Below are 10914 nucleotides of genomic sequence, written 5' to 3'. Positions count from 1 at the left end.
AACCTCCGCAGGAGCCCAGCGCCTCCTGCTGGTGCAGCGCCTCCTGCTGGTGCAGCGCTAACGCGCTGCTTAGTGCAGGTTAGCGCAGGTTAGCGTTAGCGCCAACGTCTCACAGCAGCTTGGGCCGAACAGCAACGACCCAGATCTCTCTGGGAGTCGGGATGACCTCCTGATGGACCTGCTGTTGAAGCCACGCCCGCTCATTTCACCGCCGACCTGAACACGGTGAGACGGCGCCGCCCGTGGCGCTGGGGGGCGGAGCGTTTTCAGGGAGCTGCACCTGTTCAGTTTCTAGAATTATCTTTTCTGATTTGAATCCTTCGTCTTCATGGGTTAGGGTTTCAGAGACTTTCAGAGACTTTTAGAGACTTTTTAGAGACTTTTTAGAGACTTTTAGAGACTTTTCAGAGACTTTTCAGAGACTTTCCAGCTTGATATTTCAGTTCTGCCACATTCTTCTTCCTGTTTGTGTTTTTTTTTTTAGATGAGCAGAATCTGTCAGAACAAAAAGGTCAAAAAGGTTAAATGTAATAAAAAGTTAAACTCGTCTCCTTCTATAAACTAATTAATGGAATGTTTGGTGGAAACTTTCCCGAAGGCAGGGGTCAGAGTTCAGCACCGGGAGGACGCCGTCTCACATCGAGGAAACGCTCTAATTAGTCCGATTCTTAGCACATTACGGGCGATCATGTGACCTCTGTGTGGGCGTCACCCGGCCGGAGCGGACGGGAGCGCCGGAGTCACGGCGGTCTGAGTTTGTGACCTCCTGGTCGGCGTGGGCCCGGAGTGGGAGGAGTTTAAGGTGAGGATGAGACTCCTCCCACTGGGTTTGTTTGGTGATTCGTAACGAATCAAACGTCCTCATCACGTCCGGCTGATCGGCGCCCGTACCTCACGTCGGACCGCGATCGCCCCGGAGGCCTCGGGAAGAATTCCTGCTTTCTATTGATGATGCATTATTGATGCGCTCTTATCAATAATTCATTGGCTGCTGAGCCTGGGGGCGGAGCTCCGGCTGGTTTGTTTTCTGCACACCTTTGTGGTTCTGGTTCCCCAGATCCCAGACGAATAGAAACACCTCCGGATAAAAATGGGCGGGGAAAACCAAAACGTGGAGGTCACGAAACGCTGATGCTAAGCTAACAAGCTAACTAAGAGGAGCAGCTCCACCTCCTCCATCCGGAGAAAGATCCCGGATGCTGAACCACCTCCAGGGGCGCTAAAGCCAAACACTCCTTCCTCTTCCTCTTCCTCTTCCTCCTCTTCCTCCTCTCGGGTCTTCCGGGCTGTCGTTTCCTCCGCCGCTTCCATCGCTCTCCAGTCAGGAGGGGGGGGGGGGGGGGGGGGTATTGCTGGATGTCTGGTTGCCAGATGTGCTGCCATGGCAACGCCACCTCGACATCATCAGCAGGTGGCTGTTAGCGTTTGCCAACAGGCTGCTAACTTAGCCTCTGCCTCCAGAAACGACTTGGCATGCAGCGAGGCCCGGCGGCGCCCGGACGGCGACTCGCCCACGAACAACGAGACAAAGCCCGCCTCCTAATGCCTCTCTCATCCGTCCGCCGCTGCGTGGGCTCCAGAACGTCTGAACAAAGAGTCGCATCCCAGGCGGAGATGATCCGACATCCTCCTGCTTTCAGACGAGAGCTTGAGACGTTCGTCTTTAACTCGCTGAACCGGAACGCCGGCGAGCGCTGGGAAAACGGGAGCGCCTTCAAAGCTTTCATCCCAGAAACTTAAATGGAGTCAAAGCTGCGCCACAAACGAGGGGAGGTCCAACTGGTGCAGGTTCTGTTGCAGGTCCTCATTGGTCCACAGACGACCAGAACCATCGAGTAGGCGGGTCCTCGCTCAGCCGGTCTCGGGTCTGAAACCATCTCAACCTGTCGGCAAACTTCAAACGGGTGGGCGTGGCCAATCGGTATCGGCCTTTAACTGACAGCTGCTAGCTTGTTAGCGTTAGCGCCGTTCGGAGGTTGTTTTTGATGGAAGGTATTTCCAAGGTCTTATCGCATCGTTATTCGTCTATGACGGTAAATATCTTTGTTGCTCCGCCTCCGTCTCGGATGTCAGACCCGCCTCCGTCCTCCGCCGCTGATGACGGAGGCATCGTTTCGCTAGCGGCTTTCCAGCGAGAGTCACTGCGGTTAATTCCATCAGTCGCACCGTTAGATTTCCCCACGGCGCCGCTCGCTTTGGAGGAGCCGGAATATTCCGAAGGCAGCAGCGAATCAGATTCCACCTCGGAGGAAAACGATTTGACCTTCTGCTGCGCCCGCCAAACCTGAGGGGAAAGGTTCACGTTAACCAATCAGGCGCGCCCGGGAGGATATCAAACAGTAAAGATACGCTCGCTAAAGAGGCTTTCTATAGCGGCTAGCGCTAGCTAGCATGCTACGAGGCTGGAGTCCTCCCTGGAGGACAGATAGTTGATGTTAGCCCCGTTAGCCGGCGACTACAGCCCTGCTTTGAAGTCAGAAAAGTACTTCAAAGGCTTTAAATTTTATGAGGTCTAAGGCCATGAGGCTTTAGACCTCATGGCCGCGCCCTCGGCTCCGCCCATGCTAACAGAGTATTCAATGCTACAGCGAGTGAGCATGAAAATGATTGAAATGGCCCTTCAAAGAAGTTAATCTGAAACTATAAAGGTAGCTTTGATGTTCTTTATTTTATCGTCTCTACTTTTTAGAAAGGAACGACTCGAATGAAAACAACCTGGTGAGATTTCACTAAACTAAAATCTGACCGATCAGAATATTGATCTCATGTTTCTAGATCTAAGTCTTCAGTCTAAACGTTAGCGCCGCCTGAGCGCTACATTGCTAACGGCCGCTATCCGAGCTGCTCCCATCGGCCGGCCACTTCCTGACTCGTCCCGTATCTCCCGGCTCCTCTCTCTCTCCATTTTTTCCAGATGACTCCCGCTGTCGGAGGCGGTAAACGGGATTAGCGACGGCGTCGGGGGAAGCCCTGGCCTCGGGCGCCGTGGATGCAGGATGACATTCAGTCCGGTCACGAGGGACACAAAGCCTCCCTGTGTCCGCCGGACGCCGGACGCCACGGCCTCTCTGTGGAACCCGTGCCGCCATGTCGTTTACCCCCCTGCAGCAGCACGCCACATGAATAACGCAGCTAGCATGAATTATTGAGACGCGCCGGCGTGGATGTCGGTTAGCGGCGGAAGCTAACCGGCTCTGACGAGAGACTCGCACGAGGGAACGTAATAAAGGTCGGAATAACCTCCGCGGGTTTCCGATCGCTTCGGTTTAATCAAGACGGCGAGTGTTTCTGCTCCTAGCCGCCGCCGCCGCCGCCGCTGCTCGGCGACAAACAGAGAGACGGTGGCGTGATGGTGGCGCCCTCAGAGCGGCCAGGTGCCTGGGCGGGGCCTGGGCGGGGCCCGGTCGGGGCCCGGTCGGTGGGCCGACACTGAAAGGAAACGACGCTCCTCGCCGTCGATGGGTCAGTCGGGGAAAAGACGACCTCGGCGCTCGCCATCGAGATGCCAGATGTGCTGCTGACAGGAAACGGCGGCGGCTCGGAAAGCAAAGGTCAGCCATGAGCCGCGTTGGGAAGACGCGAGCCGTTATCCTCGGAGCGCCGGACCGTGACATCACGGAAGCAGCTCCTCATGGCTGGCGGGCCTGACGGCGACGCCCTCTTCAGCAGCACGCCGTCTGTTTGGTCTCATCTCCAGCGCTCGCCGCTTCCGGCCTTTGAGAGCAGCTGGAGGAACATCTGGCGCCGCTCTGAGACGAGTCATTGTCTCCGTCCTCGCCGGACGACCGCCTCGGGCTCCCCCCCCCCCCCGACAAGGAGGCGACTGTTCTCCGTGGAGGCGGGGCCGAGGAGGGAGGGGTGGACCGGAATGGTGGGCGTGCCTCAGAAGATGGACTCGTACATCTCAGGTGTCGTTGGGACGTCCTGAGAGCGCCATCGTCGTTGTGGACAGAACCAGAACCAGAACCAGAACCAGAACCAGAAGCAGCTGAAACGAATCCCACGTTTCTTTTCTGGATCTCGTTTTAGTCAGAATTAAATTACGTATTCCACGTTCCCGGAGTTCCATCACGCCGTGGGAGACGCAGGAAGTCTTCAGGAAGTCTTCAGGAAGTCTTCAGGAAGTCTTCAGGAAGTCTTACCTTACTTCAGCTGCTCTGATCTGAGCGGGTCGTGGGTTCTGCTGGTTCTGGGCCTGAAGCGAGACCACAAAGGTCTGCGTCCCCTTTCTGGCGAATTACGACTCGTCTCCGGCCTCGTCTCCTCGTCACCTCGTCTCCTCGTCTCCTCGTCTCCTCGCCACCTCGTCTCCTCGCCACCTCGTGTCCTCGTCTCCTCGTCGCTGAACATTTCAAGGAAACAAACAGGAAAAACAAACCAATGAGGAGGAGGAAGATGAGGAGCAAGTCACGTTCAGGTGAGTCCAGGGAGGTGGGAGGAGCTGACTGACCCAACGGTCGTGAGGGGTTCAGGAAGAGGAAGAGGAGGAGGAAGAGGAGGAGGCGGCTCTTCCTTTGTGTTATTTAGATCTTCTCCCTCTGATCTCTGAAATCCTGCTGGTTTGTGTTTTAATGGGATTTCATTCGGGACCAACAAGGAGAACGGCGCCGACCCGCCGGGCCCGGGAGCAGAAATAGAACGAAGACGCTCATTCAGTCAGTAAAGCTGCGCCTGATTGGACAGCGATGACCCCCCCGCTGCTTCTCCAACGTTGTGTTGGAATGTTTTCACCCCGCATTCCTGAACAGCGGCGCTCCGTGCCGACGGGAATGCCGGGCCGTCGCTCACCACGAAGACACAAACCCACAAACGACTCACGATCAATAGATTCATTGTGTGAACCTGGACCGTTTCACAGCGTGAACCTGGACAGTACTTCAGGATGTTGCTCCTCCCAGCTGTGCGTGGTTTCCACGCAGCGACCTTTGACCTCTGGTCTTTGTCAGAATTCACCTGTAGAATCGGCGTTCCGACCCGTTTACCGGCTCGGCTCCGCCCTCGCTCCTTCCAGTCACTCCGTTTCTTTCATACATTAAAGGATATTCATTCGGTGTCAGGCGGCGTTACGTTGGTCGGCCGTCGCCGTTTTAATGACGAGCATTGTTTGCCATTAATTGTTAATCAGCTGCTGCCTCATCAATCTGCCCCCTGGGGGGGGGGGTAACGATTCGTTTAGGTGAAACAGGTGAGATGATGGGCGGCCATTAAAAATGTATCCTGTCCCGATTGATTTATGGATCAGGGCTCCGGAGCGATATTTAACGGTCCTAAACGGGTTCCGGTCCCAGGAAGAACACCTGGATCTGATCCCGCCCAGGAAAGCTTCTCAGTTCTGCTCCTCCTCTCCTCACCCATATGCAGGGAGGTCTGGAGGGGGAGGGAGGGGAGGGAAGTTCGGCTGCCACTTAAAACCAAAGAAGAAGCAGCCTGGAGACAGCAGGACGTCCCCCCAGGAGGGACTGGTCCCCTGGGTGTGTCCATCAAACCGGGGCGGTCAGGTGTGACCGGCCTTCCTGTTTATGACTGACAGGAGGTTCTGCCAATTACAGTCTCTCTCTCACACACACACACACACACACACACACACACACACACACACCACACACACACACACCACACACACACACACTCACACACACACACACTCACACACACACACACACACACACACACCACACACACTCACACACACACACTCACACACACACTCACACACTCACACACTCACACACTCACACACTCACACACTCACACACTCACACACTCACACACTCACACACTCACACACTCACACACACACACACACACACACACACACACACACACACACACACACTGTCTGGTCAGACATGTCCGGTTAGTTCTGGTCACTTTGACTCCGATGGTTGCCACGGGCAACACATCAACCCGCCTCCTCACGCCATCGTTGGAATAAAGGATGCGGGACCTTGGGTTGAGTTTTGTATTTGTAGCCGCGGGCTAGCGCCTGACCGCCGTTAGCGAAGACTAGCCCGCTCGCTAACAGGAAGCACAGCGACTTCAGGGTGTTAGCGTGCGCTAGCACACGTAGCTTTCTGCTAGCATCCTTTATTAAATCCGGATTGTCCGGTTCTTCGTGCAGCATTTTGACATTTCCTGTTTTCTAACTTTTGTTGAACGACAGCAGCCAATCAGATTGATCCATGCATCCGGGCAGGGAAACAGGAAAACAGGAAACTGTTCCGGGGAACGCAGCGGGACTTCCTGTCATTTCGCCCGTCGTGGTTTGAAGACTGCCGCCATTGTCTTCCTGTCCACCGTTCAGAACCGCCGGTAATAAAGACGCCGCCGCAGTTTAGCTCGTCGCAGGCTGGAAGTGACGGCCGGGGGCTGTTGCCCCCCCCCATAATCACAAGCTTTAAAATGAGGAGTGACTCCTGCTGACGGCGGGTTGACAGGCGGAATGAGCCCGGCTCCGGGAAATCCACTTCAGACGAATTAAGCCCGTCTGGCGCCGGGTTTCTGTCCACGCCGTTTAATTGAGTGTTAAATTGAAAATCACACGACTGACGGGACGACCCGACGACCCCCACCGGCTCCGCCCCCCCGCGGATGGAGCGTTTGATGGAGCGCTAAATGTTCTGCCGTCTGTTCGACGTCGGATCAGAGTTGGTTGCTGGACTGGGTCCTGGACTGGGCGGGACCGGAATGGACCCATTCCATTCCGGTCCCGCCATCCCTAAACCCTTTCTACGGGACGTTCCCGTTCCCGCAGCGTTCCCACTCGGACTCTCGACTTCCAGCCCGTTAATGGGTTTGAGCACGGAGAGGTTCTGCTGAGCCGGTTTCCACGGCAACATTCATGCAGAGGTTTGGGAGCGCTCCGTTGGACCTCCGACCCGGTAAATGGAAAGACGTGTTTTAATAACGCCGATCCAGATTCTATTGACGACCGTATTCAATAGCAGCTCCTTTGGCATTCACTCCATTGATCACCTGCCGTGTTGCTCCTATTGATGACTTTGGGAATTTATTAATTACCGTCTGGAGACTCTTTTGCTTTTTGTAATCTGGACTCAACTCCGGTGAGTCGGAGTGGAATTGATCGGACTCCGATCAATCGATCGTCCTGTAACCGAACGCTCATCAGTCCGCGTCCTCTGACCTCTGACCTTTCTGAGGCCGATCCGCCTCCCTCCCCATCAGCAGCTCCTCCTTCTGCTCCTGCAGGAGGAATTACGGCAGCCGATGGCGGCGGGAGGGGCCGGCTCTCTGCCTGCCGCCTCGGCTCCTTTAGAGGAGGACAGGAGTTTGGCAGCTTCAGCATGAGGTGGGGGGGGGGGGGAGGAGAAGATGAGGGAGCTGAGTGGCGGATCAAAACCACCTGGGACGAAGAGATAGAATTTAAGTCAGGCGCTAACAAACGATGTTCACAGCCAGGAGAAAGGGACGGAGACAAACCTGCTGTCAGCGGCGAGCGGCGAGCGGCGAGCGGCGAGCGGCGCCTTTCAACAACTTCCTTTCAGAAGACAAAAGACAAGAGACAAGAGAGAAGACGAGTCGGGCGCTCGGAGCGGTGGGACGGCCGTCCCACAGTGTCCATCAGAGGACACACGAAGAGGAGACGGCGAGCACGTCTCCATCCTAACCGAACCGTTTCATTAGCATTAGCAGACGTTTGACAGCAGCACGCAGCAGAGCATCATGGGAGCTGTAGTTCTTCAACGGCGTTTGAGAATGTGCATTTACATTTTTACGTTAACAAACTTAGCTTAGCTATATATAGCAATACCGTACTGACTCGGCTGTACCTTCGGGCTAACTTTGCACGGCGGCGTTGAACAACTCGTTAATATTTCATCGATCAATACTGATCAGCAGCTGAAAACACAGGAAGTAGTGAAAATCAGCAACAGATCCGACGGTAAGGCGTGCTTGGTAACCGATAGCGTTAGCATACAACCACGCCCGAGCTAACATGTGGTGCGATAAGTTAGCTAGCATCACCAATAAAGCACGAAGCAGGCAGCCTTTAGCGTTAGCCTTGGCAACGTGCTAAGCTAATGCTAAACCTGGGATGAGAAGCTGCAGACGACAAGCCGCGGTTCCTCTCTGACGTAACCCTGAACAGATTGGAGGAGGAGCCGGCCGGCGCCGCCCCCCGCCCCCCCCCCCCTGAATAATTGCTTTCTTGCGGAGGTCCCAGTCGTGAGCAAACAGCCCCGTCACCGCAGCAACACATTTTCATCATTAAATCTCCTGCTGCGTTTTGTGCTAACGCTCAGCCGCGGAATCGCCTCCTCTGCCGGCCGCTAATTGAAACCGGCCAATTAGGTGCAGAGGGGGGGCGGCCATTTGTAAAGCCGCCGGCCGCTGATTAAAGGCGGGCGTCGGCGAGAACGTTCCATCCCAGGATGGAACGTTCCGTCCCCGTCCCGATGGAACGTTCCTCCTCCGAGGACGCGGGACGTTTACCTTTCCGAGGCAATCAATGGCAGTTTTCAATAAATATGCATTTAATTCCACCCGGATCACTTTGACAAGTCATTTATTGACTTGTTGAACAAACGGTCGGCGCGGCCGATCAGTCAGCGCGGCGAGCGCGGCGTGCCGCCTGACCCGCCGGGCCTCCCGTCACACGCCGCCGGCTGACGTTGATGCGTGGCGCTAAAGAGGCGAACCCGCTCGGTGACCAATTAGGCGTCAGACGGAAGCGCCGTCCGTGTCTGTTGATGTGTTGTTTAGAGCGCGGCGAGACGGCGCCGTCCATTAACGCGGCGAGAAATCAATCCGCCGGGGACGAATGGTGTTTCTAACGGCGCCGGGATGAATCCGCCTGCTCCGACGGGCCCGGCTCACTTCCTGAGGAACAGACTGTAATTATGCTGGGCAGCGGTCCAGCGGTGACAGGACCGGGCCCGGTTCTGGATAAATCAATACGCTTCCAATCAGAGACGCTTTGCATGCAGGAGTCAGCTGGTGGCGGAGCGCTCATTAAAAATAGAGAAATAAAAACGGCGACTGTCACCGTGACGACGGACTAAATGAGCCCGGCACCGCTCCGAGCGCCGGGACGCCGGCTAATGAGCGGCGTGGGGGAACGGATCCAGGCGGGACGTCCTGCTGCTGGACATGGAGGCGCCGGGCGGCGGTTCTGGTGATGGGGGAGGGTTTCTTCTCCATCCGACCAAAGCAGGAAGGACCCGAGTCGTTGTTCTGGTCCGGTTCTGGTCCGGTTCTGTGTTGTCGGGATAGCACAGCTAGCAATGCAAACAAACGTCTCGCGGCCCGGTGGGCGGGGACCCCGGATCCAAACGACCACACAGCTTTTCAATGCGTGTGGGGGGCGGGGCTAGAAGGCGCGTCAGAATGAACCGGGGCGTTCGCGTCAGAAGCAGAACAGGACTGCTAACCGGCTAACCGGCTAACCGGTCGTTCCTCCGCTACGCTAGCGCTAGCTGCGCCTCCTGTGTGGTTTCCGTGCACCGTGCGCGTGCACGTGGAACCGCCTGTGATTACGCCGCTTCATTACGTTTGATTCTCCACAGTACATTAAAACCCAACTTCTAAGGATGTGGATATTATGGGATATTAGCGCCGCGGCCGTCTCCAGTTACAACTCGTGTTTATTGTTTTTATTGGTAATTACAGCGTTAGCTGCCGCTTTATGGCGGCTCTAAAGCCCGGCGTCGGCGTGGCCCGTCGGCGTGGCCCGTCGGGGCGGTCCGAGAATTATGGCTCTAATACGGAAGGAGTTCCCTTTGGAGAGCAGTTCCATCATTCCTGGTAGGCCCCTCCCCCCGTCAGAGCCTGGACCGGCTGTGACCAGAACCTGGATGACATCACGCCAGTCACCTCCAGATTTCTACTGGAAATGTGTCCATTTAATTTATTCCATATTATGTCATATAATCTGGGTTTAAATAACCCGAGGAAACGGCGCCGCGGGCGTGTGATGACTCAGCGTTCCTACGGCGTCTGTTTTTCGAGGCGTCGCCTCATTCCAGGTGTAAATCGTCCGTTTTCAGCCTCGACGGCGACACGGAGACGTGACAATTCCTCAGGAGACACGTGGGAGGAAGAGGAGGAGGAGGAAGAGGAGGAGGAGGAGGAGGTGTTGGAGGGCGCAGGTGGGCGTCTGGGTTTGGGATTAACGCTCCATCTCCCAGGATTCTCCGGCGAGTCGTCCCCCGTCATCCACCCGATCGCCGCCCGCGTCCGTCCTCGCCGGCGAGAGGACCCGAGGGCTTCGTCAGATATTTGCTGTTTAATTAAAATTTACTGTCGTCTGATTGGCCCAAAAAAAACGCCGTTGAAGAGAACGAAACCCGCCTCCATGCTCACCGCGTCGGGTCCTAAAGGGTCCGACCGGGCTCCTGGTGACTAGAACTGTGTCTGGGGTGGAGGCCAGAACCAGAACCAGGACCAGAGCCAGGAACAGAACCAGGACCAGAACCAGGAACAGAACCAGAACCAGGACCAGAGCAAGAACCAAAACCAGAACCAGGACCAGAACCAGAGCCAGAACCAGGACCAGAACCATAGCCAGAACCAGAGCAAGAACCAGTACCAGGACCAGAACCAGAACCAGAACCAGGACCATAGCCAGAACCAGAACAAGAGCCAGAACCAGAACAAGAACCAGGACCAGAGCCAGAACCAGAGCCAGAACCAGAGCCAGAGCCAGAACCAGAACCAGGACCAGAACAAGAACCAGAACCAGAACCAGAGCCAGGACCAGAACCAGAACCCGGATCAGAACCATCCAACATCCCTTCAGGGTGCGAGAGGTAAGAAAAGACGGACCAGGAGAACCGGGCCCCCGTCGGGGCGCCTTTCAACTGACCCGACAAAAGAGGCAGTTTGACTGTGACGAAGATGAAGCGAAGCCTCCGCCTCCCCGGAGATGGCTCCGCCTCCCAGGAGACCGCCCCC

The 10914-nt window shown here is 56.0% G+C and overlaps 1 protein-coding gene across 1 annotated transcript in view; it reads right to left on the bottom strand.

The window, feature by feature from the left end:
• Nucleotides 1-10582, bottom strand: part of LOC137895147 (protocadherin-1-like) — a 42032-nt gene extending 31450 nt beyond the window's left edge. The window contains exon 1 of the mRNA XM_068740632.1: nt 10349-10582. Within this exon, the coding sequence (XP_068596733.1) occupies nt 10349-10582 (234 nt within the window). The remainder of the gene's footprint in view (nt 1-10348) is intronic.
• Between the last annotated feature and the right edge of the window lie 332 nt (nt 10583-10914).

Source organism: Brachionichthys hirsutus, chromosome 6, assembly GCF_040956055.1.
Source record: "Brachionichthys hirsutus isolate HB-005 chromosome 6, CSIRO-AGI_Bhir_v1, whole genome shotgun sequence".
Taxonomy (NCBI): Eukaryota; Metazoa; Chordata; class Actinopteri; order Lophiiformes; family Brachionichthyidae; genus Brachionichthys; species Brachionichthys hirsutus.
Note: the sequence above shows the minus strand (reverse complement) of the source record. Positions and strands in the feature narration are given on the sequence as shown.